At 39.7% G+C, this 26,026-nt stretch overlaps 1 protein-coding gene across 7 annotated transcripts in view; it reads right to left on the bottom strand.

Annotated features, from left to right (window-relative positions):
- The window catches only part of ptprt (protein tyrosine phosphatase receptor type T), a 1,496,000-nt gene that overhangs the window by 271,269 nt on the left and 1,198,705 nt on the right, over positions 1–26,026 (bottom strand). For all 7 annotated transcript variants that reach the window (XM_059980706.1, XM_059980710.1, XM_059980709.1 and 4 more), the window contains exon 13: positions 5,981–6,017. In XM_059980706.1, the coding sequence (XP_059836689.1) occupies positions 5,981–6,017 (37 nt within the window). The remainder of the gene's footprint in view (positions 1–5,980; positions 6,018–26,026) is intronic.

The raw sequence follows: 26,026 nt of genomic DNA on the forward strand, positions 1-26,026 counted from the left end.
CTGTAATAACACGACAACTTTTTTTTTACAGATTATACTCTCCCAGAGGAAATCATTTATCTCCTGTATTGAATTCCTTAATGATTGTAAACTTTCTAATTTAAGTGACTCATTTGCAATCTATATCGAAGAAATACAAATCTTGACTTTGGAACCTGTCTCTATTTAGTAACCGATTTTGTAGTCATAGTCTGTGACAGAGTGTTGTATCCAAGGCCAATAGATTCCTCCTGAAGTGTGCGGTCAAGAACCAAAGTCATTGGGCACGTTCAAGTGGGGCATAAATTTCACCTCCTTGCACTCCAGCTTCCTTGACTTTAAGACCACAAGAAGTAAAACAAAGGAGCAGAATTAGGCCATTCCTTCACAGTTAATTTATTATCACTGTCAACCCCATTCTCTTGCCTTCTCCCCAGAACGTTTGATGCCCTTACAAATCAAGATAAGACCATAAGACACAAGGGGGAAAAAATTAAGGCTAGCCACTATTCTATTAAATTAAGTTTAGTATCTCAATCACTGACTTTAGTTATCTATGTGCACGGACCTTTTAAATCTTTCAGCAATTTCACATCATCTTGTTGTATTAAAAAGTACCCAGAATCATTTTTCTTAGTCCCATGGATAGTCTCCTCAGATTAAACTCCAAATACCATTGCTTTGCCCAGTCACTTAATCTATCAATACCCCATTGAAACTCTCAATACCTAATAGTGTGGCAGGCAAACTTTAATAGTCTTTCTATTCTTTGATCTAAAAATTGTAAGAAACTAAATCTTCGCCTAATCCCTAGATAAGAAACAACCTAGATAAGAAACTGCAATTTCCTGCTGGATTTCCAAGTACTTTCAAGTTTGCTGAATGGCCATTGCATAACATCTTATTATCTGCAAAACCTGGGCTACTTAACCAAAATCTTTCCTGTACAAATCCATGTTGTCACTCTCTGACAATTTCATATGTGATCATATGCTCCTTCATAACAGATTCAAGAAACCTCCCCACAACAGGCTAATTGATCTATAATTCCTTAGTTTCACCATAGCACCAACTTTGAAACTTACTCAATACTGGAATGATGAGCAATTTTCCAAATTAAAAACAACTTTGGTGTTGTTTAAATGACAATTCAAATTTCAAAGTAAAAAAAAGACTTAAACCGCTCTAATTTCTCTTCAGCCATGAGGATTTTGAGGATTTTGAAATATAGGTACCTGAGGTTGAACAACTTTTGAGTTCAATGTTGTGTGAATGTTTATTGATTATTTATATTTTTCCATCTCTTCATGTGACATTGTATGTTCATTCATTTTACTGAAACATTTGGAAATTAATTACCGTTATGCATTCCTCAATGAATTTGTTATACATAAATCAATTGTTTAAAGTTATGAGCTTTCACAGGTATAGAGAAATAAAGTTTGTTACACAGTTACGTGTAAACTTTGCAACAACAAACACTGCATGCTAGTGCAAATGACTGAACTTGTGTCTCTTGGCCAGAATGGGCATCAGGTCTGAAAGCAGCTAATAACATTGATCCTACCACTGCATGAGAATCAAGGAGATTTTTGCAGAGTCCTTAAAATTAGACTCTGAATTAAGATGATCCAAGTATGTTGTTGAGATGCCTGAAGAGGGCAGGCACTTCTAGGGTCATGGGAAGTCTCCAAGATGCAGGTGGGATCAGATTGATCCTGGAGGGTATTGTGCTATTTGAACGAAACTGCAACTCAAACTTTTCCCCGTGACCACAAGGGGAGATAGCAATAGACAATAGGTGCAGGAGTAGGCCATTTGGCCCTTTGAGCCTGCACCACCATTCAATGTGATCATGGCTGATCACCCACATTCAGTACCCCGTTCCTGCCTTCTCCCCATATCCCTTGACTCCACTATCTTTAGGAGCTCTATCTAACTCTTTCTTGAAAGCATCCAGAGAATTGGCCTCCACTGCATTCTGAGGCAGAGCATTCCATATATCCACCACTCTCTGGGTGAAAAGGATTTTCCTGAACTCCGTTCTAAATGGCCTACCCCTTATTCTTAAACTGTGGCCTTTGGTTCTGGATTCCTCCAACATCGGGAACATGTTTCCTGTCTCTAGCATGTCCAATCCCTTAATAATCTTATATGTTTCAACTAGATCCCGTCTCATCCTTCTAAATTCCAGTGTATACAAGCCCAGTCACTCCAATCTTTCAACATATGACAGTCCCGCCATCCCGGGAATCAACCTCGTGAACCTATGCTGCACTCCCTCAATAGCAAGAATGTCCATCCTCAGAGTTGGAGACCAAAACTGAACACAATAATCCAGCTGTGGTCTCATCAGGGCCCTGTACTACTGCAGAAGGACCTCTTTGCTCCTATACTCAATTCCCTTTGTTATGAAGGCCAACATGTCATTAGCTTTCTTCACTGCCTGCTGTACCTGCATGCTTACTTTCAGTGATTGATGAACAAGAACACCTAGATCTTCTTGTATTTCCCCTTTTCCTAGGCATACCTGACCACTGCTACTCTCCCTTTTGCAATGCATACAAAGCACTCCTCCGTCTACTGTTTGGGAAGTCAGATCATTCCTCCATCTTGCTTGTGCCCATGTACAGGCAGAAGCTGAGATAAGAGGCAGCCATAATTAAAACCGTCCACTATTGGTCCAGCAGATTGGTCTCCATGCATAAGACTGCTTTGATGACATTAACTGGAATGTTTTTCCTGGTGAGAATGTCTTTGAGCTCATGGAAGGGATCACGAACTTCATCCAGAAGCGCATCAATGACGTTGTCCTCCAAACATTGGTCAGGGTCTAGCCAAATCAGAAACTGATCAACAGTTTTGTGTGTGCTGCATTTACAGCAGGAGACAGAACTTACATTGTTGGTAACCAACAGGATCTCAGGAGAAGCAGCTACAGTCATCAAGGCAGTGAAACAACAACACAGGGACAAGATTCAGACACAACTGTCCATCAACAACACATGTAGCTTATGACAAGTTCTGCACACCATCGCAGACTTCAAAGCTAATCGCATTGGTGCTGCCAACATCTGAAGGTTTTCTTTGTCTTTTAATATTTATCCAGGGCCTGTCATAATGATGTAGTCACAAGAAGGTTTGACAGCAGCTATATTACACTTGGAGCTTGAGGAGACTTGATATGTCACCAAAGTCTAGCGAATTTCTACAGATGTACCATGGAGAGCATCCTAACTGATTGCATCACTGTCTGTATGGAGGGACCACTGCACAGGATTGAAAAAAGCTGCAAAAGAGCTCCATCATGGGCACCAGCCTCCCCCGCATTGAGGTTATCTTTAAAAGACAATGTCTCAAAAAGGCTGCATCCATCTTTAAGGACCCCCATCACACAGGATATGCCCTCTTCCCATTGCTACCATCAGTACTGGAGCCCAAAGAAACACACTCAGCATTTTAGAAAAAGCTTCTTTTCCATCATCAAACCATGTACACTACTTATTTAAAGCTACATATATATATTCTTATTGTAATTGTAGTTTTAAATTTTTATAGCACTGTACTTATGCTGCAAAACAACAAATTTCACAACATATGCGAATGATATTAAAGCTGATTGTGATTCTGAATTTAAGGACCTTGAGCACTACATGAAGACCAACCAGATCATCCTGGGGGTGGGCTGCAGGGATGAGTGAAGGATGAGAAGAGATTTCGGATGACAGATGAAGGTTGAGGGTCAGAATTTTAGGTCAAAGTTAAATTAACAGGAACAGGATAAGGAATTAGGATTGGTGAACATGTCAGGTTGAGGACAAATTCTGGTAGGGAGTCCCCTACATCCCCCACTTCACAGTAGGTGGTAGAGATCAGCAGCTGGGGAAGGGTGGGATTTGGTAGCTGGAAAGGAACAATGATAACTGAGGAATATAAAAATGTTGGTGTTCCCAACTGGCAGATTGGTTGGGTCAGGCCATACTGTGTTAGGAGTTTGACTGGGGGATGTTTATGTGAGAACTGTGAGTTTCATTAATGATTGTGGTTATGTTTGGGGCCAGAAGAAAATTTAATGGAGAGGTGCGCAAGTAAAATCCATAAATGGGACCAAAATATGGGACGGGCAGTTTTCTTTCAGCACCACAGGCCCAGTGTTGTTGTGAAGGCTTGAGTCTGTCTGAGTACTCTGTTCTTGGCAGAATGAAAATCCTGGAACTAATAAGTGTAAAGGACAAATTTCTTCCACATTCTAGCATCACACAGACATGGGGAACTTGCAATGAAAATCATAATTTTTAATAAATTCCTAATTGCCATTGTGTTTCATCTTGCATTGAAACAGAATCATGTAGTTGACAAAAAAAACACAGTGCTGGATGTTCCAATGAATAATGGAGGGATGTTATGCTTTCTTATAGCCATTGGGTAGCATTATGCAATAGAAGTAGATGTCAAGCAAAACATTAAAATTGGTCACCAGAAAACTGCTCTGGAAAAGCTGATATACATACCAAAGTCACTAAAATGCAAAAGGCTTTTGTAAAGTTTGCATATTATCTATCAGCAAACCTATACTTATTTCCTAATTTTCACCCCCCCATGACTCTCTGTAGAGACCTGCACACTGTGAGCCCCTGCAGCTCTAACACCTCCCCAGAGATTTATTGTTAGTCTACAAACTTAAGTGCTGAATATGCACTGAGTATGAACTATGGAACCATTTCCACCCAAAAACATGCATTTTCTATTAAGCTAAATGTGTTGGGTTCCTACCACTCTCCACTCCTAATCAAACCCATGCACCTCCCAACCATCCCTTCATTATTCAACGGGGGTAAAACCCCGTGAGTTATTTCTGTTAGCTAAACATGTGCTGAGCAGCAGTTGAATTTGACTCTTCCTTGATCTGCTATGGTTCACTACCATACTGTCCAAGGCAATTATCTGCTGATGTGTTCAAACAACTTACATGTGTAGATCAAAATGCTTAATATAAAACATTCTCCAAATCTAAAAGAAAGCAAATTATTCTGCAGGTATTATTTGAAACAACAGTTTACACAGGGTTGGAGAGGAATTAACATTTCTGACTTGACATTAGATAATCACCTGCACTTGGGATGACAAGAATGTACGGTGTAGTGATCTGTATCCTACCTATTACCGTTAAGACAAGGGGAAAGTTCCAGGTCAGCATGCATAAGAAAAAAAAAGAAAGTAGAAAGTCTACCAAGAAAAAATATCCTTTGATAATTTCTCATAGCCCCCATTCTATAAAAATCAAACTGGAATCCCCAACAGAAATGAATAATTACTTCAGATTAAAGTTTTAATGACACCTCTGCCACTAATTTTAATTTCAATAGAATAAATTATGATACTTGGCTTTAATGCAAATGTAGCTCTATTACTTTGCCTTCATTTTGCTTAATAATGTGTCAATACAATGTTCCACATCTAAAGAGAGAAAAGTGACATTCACAAAATGGGAAAAAAATTAAATAATTTGTGCACTGTAAAAATGGCCAAAGCAAGAAATGGTAGCTGAAAAGAATTGAATAGGTTTCTATTTGGATTTCTCTTCTTTTAATGCAACTATAATGATAATGATGTCTACAAAGAGTAAAGCGCTTCATGTTCAGAAATGAATTTTCAATATATGGATGTAGGTTTCTAAATTTCAAGACAAATTCAACTCAGAATGCTTAATCATGCACAGAAATGACAATGCAATGACTGCATAATGTAGCACTTCACAAATTAAGACAAAAATAGATAGCCATATAGAATGAACCATAAAGGGTGAAGTCGCCATGCAAAGCATCAGCAAAATAAACTCATGCAAAACACAGGCAGTTCATTTCTGTAAACAAATCAATCAAGCATCAATCAAAAAGTTCTATCTCTATAAATCCTTCAAATAATATAGGAAGGTATAATTTATTTTTGTTGCATGTGATACTGGGTTTGGACAATGCAAAGAAAGAAAGAAATTCCGTACCTTTTGTTGCCAGTCTTAAACAGCTGATTTTAGTCTCCTATGAAGAATAAGAAAAAAAATACATCATTGTTATGTTAATAGTGTTAGCTGAATCTAAACTTCCTTGCCTCTTCACTTCTCTTTTCTTCTTTAAAGAGTTTGCTTAAACTTATTTCTTTAACCAAGCTTTTGGTCAGCTGACTTAATATGTCAATATATGTGTAGATGTTGCATTTTGTTGATAATGCTTGGAAGTTGTAACTGGGCTACAGGTTAGGTAGAAAGGTTGAGATGAAATTCTACCAGAAGCTATTCAGCCCATTGAACCCATGCCCTATAAACTTTCGGGCTGAGACCCTTCATTGGGTCCTGATGAAGGGTCTCAGCTTGAAACATCAACTGTTCACTCTGTTCCATATTTGCTGCTTGGCCAGCCTCTTGTGTGTATTGCTTTGGATTTCCAGCATCTGCAGTTTTTCTCATCTTTGTGTCCCTATAATCTTTTTGGTGGTAGAAGCTAAGGACAACTGCTCTTAACAATTCTGTAAACTAATTTGGCTTACCTACCTTGTTGGATCATTCATTATAAATCTGAATACAATGTGCATGATCCACTTGTGAAACCCTGTCAATACTTGGTTTAATCAGCCCTATGGAGTTATAAGATTGATTCCATCCTTGATATTTCATCTCTCTTCCTCTGAAAGTATCTTAGCAAATCTGTACCATCCAGCAATTTCACTGAACATGTTTCATTGCAAATATTGTCATGCTAAAACATTTTTATCTTTTATCTACAAAATTCAATTTTAATAATTTATATAAATTACATCAAAATAAATAAATTTTATTTACAGACTTAGTAGTATCTAATTAACTGGGTATTGATTTACATGTTTGTTCGTTAAGCACGTTGCAGGTATGTTGAATTCTTTTTAATACCCTTTGTTAGCATTTAGCAATTCCAATGAGGCATTATATTAGCAAAATAAAGTTCTCATGAAATGCTACTGTCAGAATCCCTGGAAATCATTCCAGTGTTATATTTTTTATGAATTCCCCCTTCAGTTATTTTTGTGACATTTTTGAATAAGACTGACAATGTAATTCAATTTCTGCCCATTTATAGCCAGGTTAAGTGAATTGAATTAAAACTGTCCAACTTCATGGAAGTTGAGATGCTGAAAGATGACTTGAAAGATTTTCATTCCATCAAACAAATGTGAAATGAAACCGCATTATTAAGAGTGAAACCCATTTACTACTTCTAATCCCCTGAGCAAAGAATGTAAAATTTATATTGCGCTTTGACTGTTTCTAAATTTTTAGTGAATAGCCAGCATTATGTATGTATGGGATAATTTATCTATGGACTAATACAGATGACTGTTTGGAGAATTGCAATAGATGATAAATATACAGAAATCAAGGGGAAGCAAAAGTCCCCAAACATTTAACCTAGGAGTCAAGGCATAACTTACAGTCTCCAATGATCAGTAGAACTGGCAAGAACCTAATGCCTCAGTACACAGTAAATTACGAAAACATGGTTTGGTTATTTAGATATGTTAATTAAGACAATAAATTCTGTTGAAGGATATTCTTTACAAAATAAAGCAGGTTCCCTCAGAATTCAGCTTTGGATTTTGATGTCATGTTTTACACAGGAGTTCTTTACACAGCTGTTAGGGGCAATGTTCCCTCTAACTTGTAATAACTAGTGTGCAAAAAATCTTGTGCTGTGTAATTTTTTGACTAGTGACAACAGCATGTGTGCACAGAATTTTTAAGTGGAAGTAAACCCGATAATAAACTACCAAATACTGTTTGTTGTTCATTGTTTATAAGAAATAAAATAATTATCAGTAAGAACTTTTATCTCCATTGGGTTTGATTGTTTTTGTTCTTGCTCATCGGCATTCTGACAAAGCATACAGAGCAGGCCTGTAGCAGGTAACGAAAGAATTTCTTGCCAGAGCTTTTGCACATCATCCATCTGTGATTTGCTTGCTAAATGATGCTTTAAAAAGTCAAGTTTCCAAATATCACTCCACTTCTTCCCACTTGCAAATCCTCCAGCAACTTCTGTATCATGACAATACATACAGGTAACACCAGTTTCTGTATTGTACATAAATATTTCTCATAGCTGCACGTTCCTGACCTCATGAGCTTTCAGTGTAGTCGTTTCTACTGCTTCATTAAGCCATTCTGCTTTAAATGAAGTTCTTTTGCACTTCACACCCTTTGCTTCTTTGGAATTCAACATAGCGATCAATAATTTCTTCAATAAAAACAGTATGAATAAATCAGTTCTAAAATCTGCAGACAAGTGATTGTAAACTTGACATTGTCAACACTGTCCACATCAGAAACCGGAATAGGAAATGCCATTATGTACAACCCAATGAGGTAGAGGGTGACAGCCTTTTGTACGCAGTTTAAATTCCTTTGTGTGCTAGTAGCAAAAGATGTGTACGTACCCACACACACACACACACACACACACACACCTTAGAGGGAATTTTGGTCAGGGGTGTTGTTAATTACTCACTATCATCTCTGTGTCAGATCAATTCTGACATTCCTGCACCTGCAGAACCCTTTCTCCCCACCTCCTGAAACTGACCACAGCAGCTGAGCCCCTACTATGATCCATGAGATAAGTGACTTTAGGGCAGAATTTAATCTGGGTCAGTTCTTTTTAAACCCCCCATTTATAATTATAATTTTTTTCTCTTGTGTAGTTTTGTGTAGAATAGCTAGTCAGCTAAACTCTAGCAAAACTTTCTTTCATGCTTTGAAGGACATGGAAATTCCAGATGCTTTGATTAATGTTCCAAAATAATTATGCCTGAAATTCTGAAATCAAATAATTTGTTTATTCAAACTGAACCTGGGTTCCTGCTGCTTCCTGACTTTTATTATAGTGTTGATAATAAATTTTGCTTAAAAACAGTTATTAATTGTCAGACAATTTTATAATAAATCATTTGATGAAGGAAGAGAAAAATATTTCAAAGGAAGAAAATGAAGAGAGGAAATGAGAAATTAGTTTATGAAATGGACATCTGTTTTTTTCTCAGTCTGTCCTCTATCCTGCTTCAGATGACAGCTAGTGAGAGGAATACAAAATTATAAGCTGTCAAGTTGACTTTTCCACACTGTGTTTTATTCTAAACAGTATCAAGGTAAGTCTTATTGTTTAATTACTTTTTACAAATGCAATATATCACGCTTGGTTATTTTACAAGCCTACTGTCTAAATTAAGAAATTAAAATTACATGCTGGTATCTCTGCATCTGGATTGTTCCACACAATTCCAAGGCCTAAAAGCTCTGAGAATTGTCCAGCTTTACACAAAGTATCCTTTTCATCTTAGTCATGTGACGTCGAGTAAGAGGATGTACCTATTATAACTTTTAAAAAAATATGTCACATTGGAATCTACAGGGTGGAAAAGCAATGTCATTGTGACTTGGGATATACTTATATTTAACTTTACAAACTGCAGCACTGAATTGAAGGATAAGTGATGGATACCATTATACAAATTCTCAAAGACTTAAAAGGCTGTCATGTGCATGATTTCATTCACATAGGGACAAGCAACTTTGCTCAACATAGAATGGTTTATGAGGTCATGGTTAAGGCATTACATAAAATTTGAAGGACATATGAGTTATATTATTTTAACCCTCACTCCAGTTGATTTTCTGTTGTTTTTCCAGCACAAGGCTAGAGAAATACCAACTATGTCAATAAGATGAAAGAGATGATTGTGGACTTCAAGGTAAGACAAGGGAACATGAAATAATCCTCATAAACAGATCAGAAGTGGAGAGAGTGAGCAATTTCAAGTTCCTGGGTATTCTGAGAATTTAAACTGGTCCCAACTATTTGATGCAGCTATAAAGAAGGCAAGACAGCAGTTATATTTCATTAGGATTTTGAAGGAATTTGGTTTGTCAACTAAAACTCTCAAAAACTTATATAGAAAAACTATAGATAGACCATGGAGAGCATTCTGACAGGCTACATCACTGTCTAGTATTGGGGGGGGGGGGGGCTGCTGCACAGGACCAAAAGAAGCTGCAGAGATTTAAATATAGTCAGCTCCATCTTGGGTACTAGCCCCAAAGCACCCAGGTCACCTTCAAGGAGCGGTGTCTCAGAAAGGCAGCGTCCATATTAAGGACCCCCATACTCTCTTCTCACTGTTACCATCGGGTAGGAGGTACAGAAGACTGAAGGCACACACTCAGTGATTCAGGAACAGATCTGCTATCCAGTTTCTACATGGACATTGAACTCATGTATACTAACTCACTTTTTAAATACGTATTATATTATATATTATTTTTGTTTTTGCACTATTTTAATCTATTCAACATACATATTTATACATTGTAATTATCTCTATATTATCCTGTATTGCATTGAACTGCTGCTGCTAAGTTAGTAAGTCTCACAACACCTGCTGGTGATAATGAATCTGATTCTATGTTTAGTAAATATATTGCTGTAACTCTCAGTTGTAGCTGTTGTAGTTCCTTTCTGCATCTTGTGACGTATTGGGCAGCACCCTAGTCGTTTCTTTTGCTAGAATACGAACACAACGCTGGAAGAACTCAGCAGGTCAGGCAGCATCCGTGAGAAAAGAGTAGTCAACGTTTCAGGCCGAGACCCTTCATCAGGAACGGGGGGGGGGGGGGAAGAGAGGACCGAAGCCCAGTAATAGAGATAGGGGAGGGGGTAGGGCCTAGAGGCACCAGGTGGAAAACCAATCAGAGGAAAGATAAAGGGGGAGGGGAAGGGGATAAGCATGAAAGAACTGTAGAGATAAAGAAGCAGAAAGTTGAAAGGGGAGAGAGGCAGAGAGGGACCTGGGATAGGGGAAGGGGGAGGGGGAGGGAATTACCGGAAATTGGAGAATTCAATGTTCATACCACCAGGCTGGAGGCTACCTAGACAGTAGATGAGGTGTTGCTCCTCCTATCTGAGTTTGGCCTCATCATGGCAGTAGAGGAGGCCATGTATGGACATATCCAAATGGGAATGAGAGGCAGAGTTGAAGTGGGTGGCAACTGGGAGGATTTCTTTTGCTAGCTTGGTGCTCAACTCGGCATAGATGCAAAGCAAGCAAGGAGCCAGTCGAATTAGAACCTGGGACCTCTCACCTCGATGTTAGGTGTGGATGCCGCTACACCATTGGCCTAATTCTCAGCTTTCTCAGGAAACTGCCATGACACTCAACTTCTTTTCCTCTCTTTTAAAGTTAATGCTTTACTGATTGGTGTGTGTAATACATCATATACATAAAACAGAGACTTGCACGCTTTATAAAGTGAATAATGTGTACAACATGTTGAGAATAAAAGAAATGCTGGTCAATAGTTGTACATCTAATATGAAAATATTTCTCTCTGGACGGATGAGGCAAATGTTACACTGCTTAGCAGCAGAGTAACACTGTCACAAGCAGTTTGCCAGCTTAAAACTTTGACATGCAAAAAGTTTAATTCTTAGATCTTGGAAATAAAGCATTAATATTTTGGAAATAGTTATGTTGAGCCTCAATGCATCCATGAAAATATTGCAAATTGGCAACAAATTCTTCTTAGGGACTGATGATGGACAATTGTGACTACTTGGCCAATCAGGAAACTTAAGGAAGCTCCCAAGAAGCAAGGTTTGCAGAGACATTTAAAACACACATGGCTAAACCACCGAACAACTCTGCAATCTACCACATGGCATAGAGCTGCAAAACTCTTGATGAAGAGATTAAAATCACATTTGAGCCTTGTTCAATCAAAATTGGCTTTTAGTGTTGAACAGAAGCAGTTGTGTCAAAATCAATATGAATCAGAAAGGAGTGGAAGCTGAAAAATCACATGTGACCTTAACTGCCAATGGATTTCTTTGGCCACTGGCACTATCAAACTGAAATAGACTCCATCAAGTATCAGGCATAGACAATGATTGAGTGTCCTTGATCAAGTGAATGAGGGATAAATCTAAGAATATGGAAGGTAGAGCTACTTACCTTTGTCAAGAGACTCCAGAGACCAATAGCTATTGGTTGCATGTCTACTACAGCAGGCTCTTAAATACAGAACTTTGGACTTAAACAGTTGACCGTTTACTAAAAATATGAGTTACTGCTCATTTTATATTGTCTAATGACTGTTACTTACTTATATTAACTTGTTACTTACCATTTTCCTGCTGAGTAAGCTGTAAGCAGAATGCTTTCAGCTGAAATTCATTTTTACAGGGCTTTGGAAATGTGGCTCATTAGTCCCTCAGAGCCACTGGTCTCCGTGGCGAGAAATCCACCTTTTTTCAGGCTCTGTAAGGTGTATACACTTTGGTCTTGCCAAACACGTGAGGTTGGGATATCTGGCCAACCCGAACCCAGGCCGTGTGTGAATGCTGTGTGATCTGCTGCCCCCACCCCCACGATTGCCATTGGCAAGAAATAATAGATTGTACACTGCATACAATTATAAGGGAAGTATACTTATGAATGCTAACTTAACCAAGGAGTTATTAAAGAAAAGAAAAAAAATCCAAAAAGGCCCCTTTATGATTAACCAGTCAAATGTGCACATAAGTTGGAGCACATCTAGCACTTGTCTGTAACTCACCACCTTCTCAATATCGCTCAAAATCCATCTCGAATAGACGGGTCTCACACAGGATTATTGGTCCTTCCTCTTTGAAGTCATTCATCTGCACAAAGCTCCTTGTGCAACAGTGACAGCATCCTCAGCCATCTCCCTTCCTGTCTTCTCCTGGCTCCCACCAAAAAAGAACTTGACCCACACCAGTATCCCACACAAACCTCTCGCCCAACGTTCTCTAGAATCTTCTCCCAATTCCACCATCCTGATTGGCTGACACCACGTTCCTAAGTTACCTCAGCTCAAACCCAAACAGGCTGAAAGCAGATAGACTGTTCTTACAGAACTGCTAAAATGAAATACCTACAGCACAGCAGTAAAAAAAATCTTAACCAGGGTGTAACATAGCACTCAACATTATGACTACAAAGGACACACGTCTCAGGAGAAAACAGGATAAGGCTTTACTGCTTTAAAGAACAGGGTAAATCACGCTATATGGATGCTAAAGGATAGTGGTGATGCCTGAAGAATTATTTTCAGCTGTATCTATCATATCATTATGTTGGTCTCCTGAAACTATGTTCATAAAAATGAAAGTATGTCACACATTGTGAAGCATCTTACCAATAGCAAAATGGGTAATCCATGGTGAAGTATGTCACTCTCAGCATGATATGTCACCGGCTTCACCGCTATGAAATCAAAGCTGAATAGTCTTCTATGCAGTAGCAACTCAACACTTCAATCTCAAAGTACAGTACCTGAATCCTATCAATATAACCTACCATTTATTTATTTCATTGGATTAAAAACATGAGCAGACATTCACTGATGTAAGGCAAAAAATTTCCTTATGAATTTCCTTCAAAAATCTGTAATATAAATGAGAGAGAATTGATGTACTATTAGACATCTGGCTCTTTGTTGAAATCAGTGCTGAAAATCTGCACCTGTTCCTAACATAATCTGGTGTGAGTTGACTAGAATGGGTCAAAACTGGCTTGGGACACGTATGTGATAAAATCAGGGATTCTGCAACAGTGACAGATCCACTATCCATCTGCTATGAATCTCACTGTCAGGGAAGTGAGGTTAAGGGTGGCATGCTTTTGGGATAGTTAGGGTTTTTTCCATCCATGCTCTTTGTCAGGACTTGATGCAGCATCTCCGAATGTAGAACACTACAGCACAGTACAGGCCCTTCGGCCCTCCATGTTATGCCGACCCATATAATCCTTAAAAAAATGTACTAAACCCACACTACCCCATAACCCTCCATTTTTCTTTCATCCATGAGGCTCTTAAATACCCCTAATGTTTTAGCCTCCACCACCATCCCTGGCAAGTCATTCCAGGTGCTCACAACCCTCTGTGTAAAAAACTTACCCCTGATGTCTCCCCTAAACTTCCCTCCCTTAATTTTGTACATATACCCTCTGGTGTTTGCTATTGGTGCCCTGGGAAACAGGTACTGACTATCCACCCTGTCTATGCCTCTCATAATCTTGTAGACCTCTATCAAGTCCCCTTTCATTCTTCTATGCTTCAAAGAGAAAAGTCCCAGCTCTGCTAACCTTGTTTCATAAGACTTGTTCTCCAATCCAGGCAACATCCTGGTAAATCTCCTCTGCACCCTCTCCATAGCTTCCACATCTTTCCTATAATGAGGTGAACACAATAATTGAACACAAAACTCTAAGTGCATTCTCACCAGAGATTTGTTGTTGTAACATGACCTCCCTACTCTTGAACTCAATCCCCCTGTTAATGAAGCCTAGTATCCCATAGGCCTTCTTAACTACCCTATCAACCTGTGCAGTGACCTTGAGGGATGTATGGATTTGAACCCCAAGGTCCTTTTGTTCATCCACACTCTTAAGTAAATGACCATTAATCCTGTACTCAGTCTTCTGGTTTGTCCTTCCAAAATGCATCACCTCACACTTACCCAGATTGAACTCCATCTGCCATTTTTCTGCCCAATTCTGCAGCCTGTCTATATCCTCTTGTAACCTTCGACAACCTACAGCTCCATCCACAACTCCTCCAATCTTCATGTCATCCACAAACTTACTCACCCATCCTTCTGCCTCTACATCCAGGTCATTATAAAAATCACAAACAGCAGGGGTCCCAGGACAGATCCCTGCGGCACTCCACTAGTCACCGACCTCCAGGCAGAATACTTTCCTTCCACAACTACCCTCTGCTTTCTTCCTTTAAGCCAATTTTTTATCCAAACAGCCAAGGTTCCACTTATCCCATGCCTCATGACTTTCTGGATGAGTCTCTCATGAGGGACCTTGTCAAAAGTCTATGTTGGCCACATCCACTGCCCTACCCTCATCAATTTCTTTTGTTACCTCTTCAAAAAACTCAATCAGGCTCATGAGGCACGATCTTCCCTTCACAAAGCCATGCTGACTATCCATTAGTAGACTGTACTTCTCCAAATGCTCATAGATCCTATCCTTAAGAATCCTTTCCAGTAGTTTGCATATCACCGACGTAAGACTCACCAGTCTATAGTTCCCAGGTTTCTCCCTATTACCTTTTTTTAAGCAAGGGAACTACATTTGCCATTCTCCAGTCCTCCGGCCCTTCCCCTGCAGCCAAAGAGGATTCAAAGATCATAGCTAATGCTCCCGCGATCTCTTCTCTCAATTTCCACAACAACCTGGGGTGTATCATATCCGGCCCTGGGGATTTATCAATCTTAATGTTTTTAAGAAGATCCAGCACTTCTTCCTTAATCTCCACATTGTCCAGCACACAGGCCCATTCTACTTCGACCTCATCCTGATCAAGATCCTATTCACTTGTGAACACTGAAGCAAAGTATTCATTTAGGACTTCCCCAAACTCCTCCGCTTCCAGGCACATGTTGCCCTCTTTATCCTTTAGCGGTCCCAGCTTCATTCTCATCATCTTCTTATTCTTCACATACACACAGAACTCCTTTGAGTTCTCCTTAATCCTACATGCCAAGGCCTTCTCATGCCCCCTTCGAGCTCTCCTAAGTCCTTTCTTTAGCTCCTTCCTGGCTACCCTATATTTCTCATAAGCCCCTCCTACTTCCTGCATCTTATATCTAACATATGCTTCCTTTTTCCTCTTGACAAGTTGTCTCACATGTTTCGTCAGCCATGGTTCTCTTTTTCTACCATTTTTTCCTTGCCTCAGTGGGACAAACCTATCCTGAATCCAGCTCAAGTTGTCCCTAAACTTCTCCCACATTACTTCTGTGCTTTCCCCTTTGAACATCTGTTTCCAATTTACTCTCGCTAGCTCCTGCCTCATCCCTTCAAAGTTAGCTCTTCCCCAGTTAAGCACTTCACCATTTTGTCTGATTTTATCCCTTTCCATAGCTATGCTGAAGCTAAGGGAGTTGTGGTCACTCTCACCAAAATGCTCCCCCACCAAGAGGTCTGTCACCTGACCAGGTTCATTACCCAGAACTAGATCCAGTATAGCCTCTCCTCTCGTCGGCCGATCCACATACTGTGTCAGGAATCCTTCTTGAACACACCTGACAAATTCAGCCCCATCTATCCCCCTTGCACTCAGGAGGTGCCAGTCAACATGAGGGAAGTTGAAATCACCCATAACTACTACCCCATATTTCCTGCACCATTCTAAAATCTGCCTGCTTATCTGCTCCTCGGTGTCCCGAGGGCTATTTGGGGGCTTATAGACTACTCCCAGCACAGTGATTGATCCCTTCCTATTTCTGACTTGCACCCAGACTGACTCCATGGACACTCCGTCTGCAGTGTCCTCCCTTTCTATAGCCGTGATACTATCCCTGACCAGCAATCCAACTCCCCCCACTTTTCTATCTCCCATCCTGTTCCTTTTAAAACACCTGAACCCCGGGACCTGCATCATCCAATCCTGCCCTTCCTCCAACCAAGTTTCAGTAACGGCCACAACATCGTAGTTCCACATACTAATCCATGCTCTAAGTTAATCCTCCTTGTTCCTAATACTCATAGCATTGAAACAGACACATTTCAACCCTTTTAACTGGGTTATTTAACTGGCTACTATTATGTTCTGTCCCCTGTCTGTCCTTCCTCATCAACTCAGAACTCTTAGCATCATGCCCTTGTCCTTCTACCTTAATCCCTGCACTCACATTCTGATTCCCACCCCCCCTGCCAAACTAGTTTAAACCCTCCCCAACAGCTCTATCAAACCTGCCCGCCAGGATATTGGTCCCCCTGGGATTCAAGTGCAACCCATCCTTTTTTCTCAGGTCACACCTGCCCCACAAGAGGTCCCAATGATTGAGAAATCTGAATCCCTGCCCCCTCAGCCATGCATTTATCCTCCACCTCATTCTATTCCTATTCTCACTATCGCGTGGCACAGGCAGTAATCCCGAGATTACTACCTTTGAGGTCCTGCTTTTCAACTTCCTTCCTAACTCCCTGTAGTCTTCTTTCAGGACCTCTTCCCTTTTCCTACCTATGTTATAGGTACCAATATGTACCATGACCTCTGGCTGTTCTCCCTCCCACTGCAGGATATCTTGGATGTGACCTGAAACATCTCGGACCCTGGCACCTGGGAGGCAAACTACCATCCACGTTTCTTTCCTGTGTCCTCAGAATCACCTGTCTGAACCCCTGACTATAGAGTCCCCTATCTCTGCTGCCTTCCTCTTCCTTTCCCTACCCTTCTGAGCCACAGGGCCGGACTCTGTGTCAGAAGCATGGCCACTGTCACTTTCCCCAGGTAGGCTGTCCCCCCCAACAGTACTCAAACAGGAGTACTTACTGTCAAAGGGTACAGCCACACGGGTACTCTCTAGTACCTGACTTTTCCCTTTCCCCCTCCTGACTGTGACCCATTTCTCTGTCCCCCGTGGCCCTGGAGTGACTACCTGCCTTTAGCTCCTCTCTATCACCTCCTCACTCAACCCGACCTGACGAAGGTCATCGAGCTGCAGCTCCAGTTCCCTAACATGGTCCCTTAGGAGTTGCATCTCGATGCACCGGGAGCAGATGTGGCCATCCGAGACGCTGGGAGACTCCAGGACCTCCCACATCTGACGCCGACCACAGAAAACTGGCCTCACACACATACTACTTTCTTTTGCAATCAACAACTGCCTCACCTCGTCCCGTTACCGCCGAAGCCCATGGAGCCAAACCCCTTTCACTCTGCTGCCTGCTCCCAACGCTGCCCGCTGGATATGGCTGCCTTCTTTTAAAACTGTTCGCGCTCAACTGGCTGACGTCACACGCCTGCGCAGTCTGGCCTCTCTCTTCCCCCGAGAACTCAAAATGTCTTCCTGCTGGAAATCCTTGGGTGCTCTCCCGCTGCCTTCTTGTTCCGAATCAATATGTTGCTGATATTATCAGGTACTATCTCTATCTAACCTCCAAGAGGAGAAAAACCTAAAAGGAACATTTAAAAATATATAAACTAATTTTTTATCAATTTTTTAAATAAATTGATTCACGATGTGGGGAAGGGGGTAGGAAAGAGTAGGTAGGTCACATGGACTCTCATGACTGCTTTGCCATTCAGAAAGATCATACCTAATCTGATCTTGGCCTCGATACCACTGTTCCTTCTCATCATCATAGCCATCTCCTTTTCGATAAACCAAAAAACCTGTCTACCTTTTCCTTTGTTCAACTTCCCACAGTAAAAAAATTGTAAACATTCATGATCTACATCTTCATCTTTAATGGCTGTTCTCTGAATTTGAAACAATGCCCCTTAACTGTAGATTGGCTGATGAAGGGAAACATTTACCTTTGTCTCCTCAAGATCAGTTATGTTTCAACTTTCATTCTTTTTAGAAGTTCCACCTCCTCATCCTTTACTTATAATATTAAGGAAAAATTGCTTAATTTACATATGGTAAGTATTGCCATTGGTTAGAACATGTAAGGCATGGCTCCCAGAGGTTTCATCACTGGAAGTTTCCTTGCCTCATGATTGGACCTATTGTAAAACAATAAATAAGCCACTGTTTGGCATAATTAATCAAAGACACCATTAATGGTATGAGATGCAACAACCAAAATACAGAAAATGAACAATAATCCTCCTTTATTTCGAAATGACGATGTGCTTTAAAATTCTTTCACCTGACATATATTTAGCTATTTACTTGCTCGAAGTAACAGCAGCAGAAGAGAGAGTATTACTTTTCTACAAAAAGCTCTACAAAATTTGTCAAAGGCAAATTACTTCAGTAGTGATAGATAGAGAAGCATGATTATATAGAGGAGTTAAAAAGCTGTGTTTTGTTAACAACAAAGTGATAGGATCACTTGGTATGGCAATTTCCTGTTGGAAATACTGTAGCTAATTAAAGGCTTCACAAAAAAAATCAATAACATCAGAAAGGTCCCTGTGTACCAGTAGGTGCCAGTATCTAAAATCAATATTTAATTTTCAGGAGTTTGTTCTTCCATCAAAGGCGATATTCAAATAGTTTTTTAAAAAAATTTGGATAACAGAAACCATGCTGCTCTGGAAAATCAGATTTTCACTACCTGCTGACTGGTTTTAAAACGTAGCGACCTTTCTCCTTGGAAGGTCTGATTGAGAGGCAGAATGCCCTTGATAATTATGTCAACATTAATTGAAGCAGAATTGCTTTCCTTACTTTCTCTTTCCAGGAGATGCAGTCCAAGCAATGATCAGGTCTTCTGGAGTGCCAAGCCTTCTGTCCACTCTTATAATACAATTACTGCCATAGTGTAACTTTTGCACTGTGGCAATAACTTATATTGAGTGCAATGAACCAGAAGGAGTGTTGATACAGTGCCTTACTACTTAATCAGGACGTGTAAAAGTATATTCACATTAAATATAGTAAATGCCTTCACAGAGGCAATATGTGGAACTTATATCTCTTAAGCAGGATCTCCCAATCAGTATACTAGATTAAAAACTCAAATTGCTCATTATGCTTTCAAAATTGTTACGGCGCAACTGCGTGACATTTTGGTTATGCCACTCTAAACCATAATTAGATCATGCTTGGAGTATTGTGTTCAGTTCTGGTCACCACATTATAGGAAGGATGGGAAAGTTTTAGAGGGTGCCAAGGAGATTTACCAGAATGCTGCCTGGACTAGAGAGCATGAGGATAGGCTTTTCTCTTTGCAGTGACGAAGGATGAGAGGTGGGCTGATCAATGTGTACAGGCTGATAAGAGTCATCCAGAGTCATTTTTTCCAGGACAGAAAAGGTTAATATCAGGGAGCAGAACCTTAACCATATAACCATAACCATATAACAATCACAGCACGGAAACAGGCCATCTCGGCCCTCCTAGTCCGTGCCGAACTCTTAGTCTCACCTAGACCCACCTACCCGCACTCAGCCCATAACCCTCCACTCCTTTCCTGCCCATATACCGATCCAATTTTACCTTAAATGACACAACTGAACTGGCCTCTACTACTTCTACAGGAAGCTCATTCCACACAGCTATCACTCTCTGAGTAAAGAAATACCCCCTCGTGTTTCCCTTAAACTTCTGCCCCCTAACTCTCAAATCATGTCCTCGATGAGAGGAAACTTTAGAAGGAAGTCAGAAGTAGGTTTTTACACAGAGAACGGTAGGAGTGTTGAACATGGTGCCAGAAGTGCTGATAGAGGCAGATACATTAGGGATATTTAATCAACTCTTAGAAAGGCACATGGATGGAAGATAATTGGAGAGTTATGTGGGAGGAAAGGGTACATTGATCTTGAAGTAGGTTAAAAGTTCAGCACTATGCTGTGGGCTGAGGGCTTGTACTGTGTGCTCTCTTCTATGTTTGTTCTAAACACTCTTGTTACCCTATTTTAGGAACGATATGGAGGTTTTGTAGAAGAGAAAAATGATCTTGAGCTTTCCCAGCATATATGGAAGATTAAGCTCTTCTCAGGCTTCCAGCCATGTTTAGGTATTGATTTTAGCAGTAGTTTTGTGCCACATCAATGCCCTGGTGAAGGAAACCATTGAAATAAAATTAATGGAAAATAATTTTAACGAAGATCTTACTCTAAGTAAGAACTGGAATTTGATTGTAAACAAGGTAGAGCAAGGTAGGAAAGCTGATCGGATAAGGACTAATCATTCAGGAGGGGTGGATGATGGGGGTATAAATACCACCGGACTAGACATGCCCAGGCATCATCCTTCACGAATGTGGCAGAGTTTGCCATCAAAATGTTGGTTAAACTTGATTCTTGTACCTAGCTGGAAGCCTGAGAAAAGTTTATTTGGATGCAGAAGAGGTTTACCAGGATGATTCCTAGGTAACAGGGCATATGCTATCATGAAAGTATGGACATATCTGGGTTGTTTTCTCTGGAGTGGTGATGACTAAACTGAGGCAGAGGAGGCCAATTCTCTGGATGCTTTCAAGAAAGAGTTAGATAGAGCTCTTAAAGATAGTGGAGTCAAGGGATATGGGAAGAAGGCAGGAACGGGGTACTGATTGTGGGTGATCAGCCACGATCACAGTGAATGGTGGTGCTGGCTCGGAGGGCCGAATGGCCTACTCCTGAACCTATTGTCTATTGAGACCAATTAGAAGTTTTGTCAGATTATGAGAGGCATAGAAAGAGTACCTTCCCAAGGTCAAATACAAAGTGCATGTATTTAAAGAGAGAGCGTGATAAGTTCAAAGCTGATGTGTAGGGCCAAATTTTTTTGACACTGTGAGTGGTGGGTGTCTGAATTCACTGTCAGGTTGGCAGTAAGGTAAATAAGAGAGGGGTGTTTAACAGGCTCTTGGACAGGCACACAAATTTGTAGAGAATGAAGTGATATGGATCTTGTGCAGGCAGAAGGGATTAGCTATTAGTTAGCTATTTAATTACGCTTAATTAGCTTGGTATAACTTTGTGGGTCAAAGAGTCTGTTCCTGTGCCATACTGTTAATGTTCTCTGTAAAAATCTAACGTGTAGGGTTTTGAGTGCGTTCCCTTTGTGGTTGCTAATTCACTCAAGGGGGAGGTAACTTCCCCGCAGATATCATGAACTCCATTGTAAGCGAGCACTGGAAGCCACTCTATGTTGGACTTGATGCATAAATGTTGATATTTAAGACTTTCCAGAAATGGATACGCAAAACATTTTTATGGCCCTTCCTGAGCTTTATTGGACAATCATTAGTACATCGTTGTTGGGGAAACTAGGACAAGTGAAACAGTCCGTCCTAGGTGGTATCCATCAACATTCAGAGGAGATTCACTCTTTGCTTTCCTTACGTTTGATGTTCTGGAGATGATGCCTGGAAGGAATCATGTAGTTAAGAATGATGCTAAGTTAGTTTGGAGTTGGTTAATGGGTGAAATACTGAGCACAGAAATGGATGTTACATTATTCCCTGGCTTTCAAGTTGTAGAAGACTGAAATGACACTCGAAATATTAGCCAGTCCAAGCTTCCATTTATTGAGCGAAGTTTCCAAAGGCAAGAAACCTGTGAGTGTTTTTCAATATCATGAAGTTCTTTAGCCTGGAAATATGTGGTGTCACATTATCAGCATATTCAAAGGGCATTTGCAAAATATGGGAGGTTGCTCAGTGAAATATATGTTTTATAGATAAGTATTTTACTGATAAGTGGCAATAGTAGGCTCTATAGACAAACTCATTACATCATAATTTAACTCATATAAAAACACAACCTTCTGTGGTATAGATGTTCCTCTATATCAGTGGTTTCCACAGTGAGAGATATTTGTCCTCCATCGTGCATAGTGGGCATCTTTAAAGGTGCAATAAAGATAAAGCGGCAATGGAGGGGTGCTTGGTAGCAAGGGAAGACAGCTGAAGAATTACAGGCTTAATTTAAGAAATGAATTACTTATTATAAGCATTTGATCCTCAGTGCCTCATAATTGATTTACAATGATCATGTAATCACCTCATCTCTTGCTAACCCACTGTTCTCTTAGACTTTGTTTGAAGTGCATTTTAGTTCTTGAAAAGCAAAATGATACTTCTGTATTTGGCATATCATGAGAAATCTGCACTGAAGAAATTGTGTGGTGTAGGGAATGCTGTTCAATGTGGTAAAGTTCAGAATCTGCCCTTTCGAATAGCCTTGATCACATTTCTCTAGTCCATGGCCCACTTGTGATGTAGCTGCCACACTTTACGTACCTTCAAAGAAAGATTCATCAGAGCTTTCCCTTTTATTGATTGCAGCACTTGAGGTTGGACTTAAAGAATAGGTGATTGACTTTGGCTGTTAATCCTTAACAAAATGGCAGAAGCATATCAAATGAAAAAGAGGTGTAGACAGTATAGTGTGGACAGTATAGAAACGTATATGAAGGGGGAGTTCAAACAACACACACACAAAATGCTGGTGGAACACAGCAGGCTCAGGGTCCTGGCGAAGGGTCTCGGCCTGAAATGTCGACAGTGATTCTCCCTATAGATGCTGCCTGGCCTGCTGTGTTCCACCAGCATTTTGAGAGTGTTGTTTGAATTTCCAGCATCTGCAGATTTCCTTGCGTTTGAAGGGGGAGTTAATATTTTGGGTTGGTGAAAAACATTTTCAAAGAAATGGACATTCTGCTCACCAGCATTTTAGCTTGTGTGACAGATTGGGCACCATCAATGACAGCAGGCCGCTGCAGTGTTATTACTTTCCTGAAAAAGCTGTACCTAACATATTTACCATTCACTGTGCAATTCACAGACATCTTGTCGCAACAGAACCAGGTGATCAGCTGCACAATTCATTAAATACTGTATCACAGTGGTAAATAAAATCAATTCCAATACTCTCAGTTCTTGACAATTTTGAGAGCTTAATATTGAGAATGATGATCAGTTTGAATGCTTGCTGTTGCACACAGAAATCAGGTGGCTCTCAAAAGAAAACTACATGAAAGACTTCTATGAACTTTTTGAAACTGTGAAAAAATACCTTGAAGATTTGAATGCTTCATTCAGTAAACAACTTCAGAATATTAGGCATGCTTATTTGTCAGAATTATTCAGGAAGATTAATGAAAGCAATCTTCAATTGCAAGGAAACGATTTGAATTTTATCAAAGTCAAATCCTCCACGTCTCCATATTTCTGTCCAAGTTAGCCCTTTTTAAGTGCAACATTGGCTGTCATGATTTTTTTCCAATTTCCAAGCTCTCTGAGTTGGAAGAGGAAGAAAGAATACCAGATAATGATTTTCAAGTATAATGTGTTCACTTGGGTGAGCTGCATAAAGACAAAATTTGCTCTGCTGTTGGATGAGTCAACTTTGCCGGGCAATGAATCAGGATCTTCCCTTGATCCAGATTCCAGTTTGGGTAATAAATCCGCTCCTGAATATTTGAAATGGGGAATTAACAGGAAGGATGGACGAAGAACTGATGTTGCTACGAAATGAATTTGAACCGAAGCTGAGGTTAAAAAAAAATCATATCAAGACATTTGGCTGCAGAAAGAAATCGCTGAATGCTATCCTGCGTGGTACAGAAAGGTCAGGATGTGCTTTATTGCCTTTCAGACTTCATATTCAGTGGAGCACAGTTTCAGTAGTTTGTTAACTTCTTTCAAACCAGCAAAGCAGACTGCAAATTACTGAGCATGTGGGTCTGAGATCCCTTCTGAGTGACATTTAGTCTGATTGCTGAGAAGTTGATATCACTGCACCAAGCCCAACCATCTTACTGAAGGGTGAAAAAGCAGTGAAGTAATGAATAGTTGAACTATTCCTTCTTCTTTCTTTATCAATCTTTTTATTAATTTAAGAAAAGTACATATATACAAACAAGAGGAGAATTATCTCAAATATCGATAACAATTCATATAAAAGGTAAAATAAACATTGTCAAGATCATACATAGCATTAATCTAATAGTATATAATAAAAATAAGATAATCAATTCTCCTCTTATCATTGCATAAAAAGAAAAAAGATAAGGAAACTTTTATAATTTTTATATACATAAAAAAACCCACTATTCTCTATAAAAACAGGAAAAAAAATTACAAAAAGGGAGAAAAAGGAAAAAATAGGGGTCTGGGCAGCCCATACTGAGAGTAAAAGTAAGAAAAAAGAGAAACTTTCTGATCAAATCCAAAGTTCTGAGAAAGTAACTGGAAGAGCAATAAATCAAACCATATGAAAATATTGAATAAAAGGTCACCAGGTTTCTTCAAATTTAGAGGATGTATCAAATGTCTGACTTCTTATTTTCTCTAAACTTAGACAAGACATAATGGAGGCAAGCCAGTATGAAACAGTAGGTGGATTAGAGTCCTTCCATTTAGGCAAAATGGCTCTCCTAGTCAATAAAGTTGTAAAAGCTACCATCCGTTGAGCGGAAACTTGAATATATCCAGCGTACAGTCCGAATCAAAGTGGTGGGGTCCAGAGTGTATCGAAGTGGTGGTGCCCAGGTTTGAGAATGAAGAACAACTGAGGTTTGGATGATTTAAACACTAAGCCAGATTGAAAGGGTTGGGGTGTCGGGGATGGAGGCAATGGGCAGGCTTCTTCAGCTCACTGCTCCCTGAGGTTACTCATCCCTGTGCTGAACTGAGGCTGTGGTCTGGAACTAACGGGCTCCTGAATCAGTTGCAGTGATGACTGGCTTCGTGTCTGTAGACTCACTTAAACTGAACTTTAACTGTGAATGTTATTTGCTTACTTCTATTGTTTACAAGATTTGTTTTGTTTAATTGCACATTGGGTGTTTGATGATCTTAATTTTTTAATGAGTTACTTTGGGTTTCTTTGTTTTGTGGGTGCCTGTTAGGAGACGAGTCTCTAGGTTGTATATTGTATACATACTTCGATAATAAATGTACTTTGAACTTTGAACTTAGATATAACAAACAAAGCAATCAGCAATAAATAAAAATCTAACTATAATACAATGAGCTTAGAGCAAAATGAAGCCACAAAGCTCATAATGAAGAAGCGATAGTGCAACAATTGAATTCCATAAGCCATTGAATTCCTTCAACCCATCACATGAAAATAACAAATAATAAGATAAAAGAATAATGTGGCATGGATAAACAGAGGCAAAGATAAAAATGATTAAAGGATGATAAATACAGGAAATATTTAAACACTAATGATGAGGAGGTCTGATGAGGAAGGTCTGATTAAAAAAATCACCGCAGTAAAGAACAAAAACCTGAATGAATAATTCAAAGAATTTAAGTTATTGTTTACCCTTGTAAACAATAAAAAATAAAGTACTGATGTAAGGAAATAAGCAAGTTTATTCTTAGAAAAGGACACGTACACTGAATCTACAGTTTGCTTTACATTTTAAAGAAATAAAGGACGATACAACAGTAGAAATCACAATGGGATATCACACTTTAGGCAAAAGGACTACCTATGTGAATTTAAGTAGGGAAAAATAGAAGGCTCAGACATGCTGGAACCAGGAATATTCAGAATCAGCAGAGGTGAAGTATACAAAATAAATAC

Source organism: Hypanus sabinus, chromosome 9 (genome assembly GCF_030144855.1).
Source record: "Hypanus sabinus isolate sHypSab1 chromosome 9, sHypSab1.hap1, whole genome shotgun sequence".
NCBI lineage: Eukaryota > Metazoa > Chordata > Chondrichthyes > Myliobatiformes > Dasyatidae > Hypanus > Hypanus sabinus.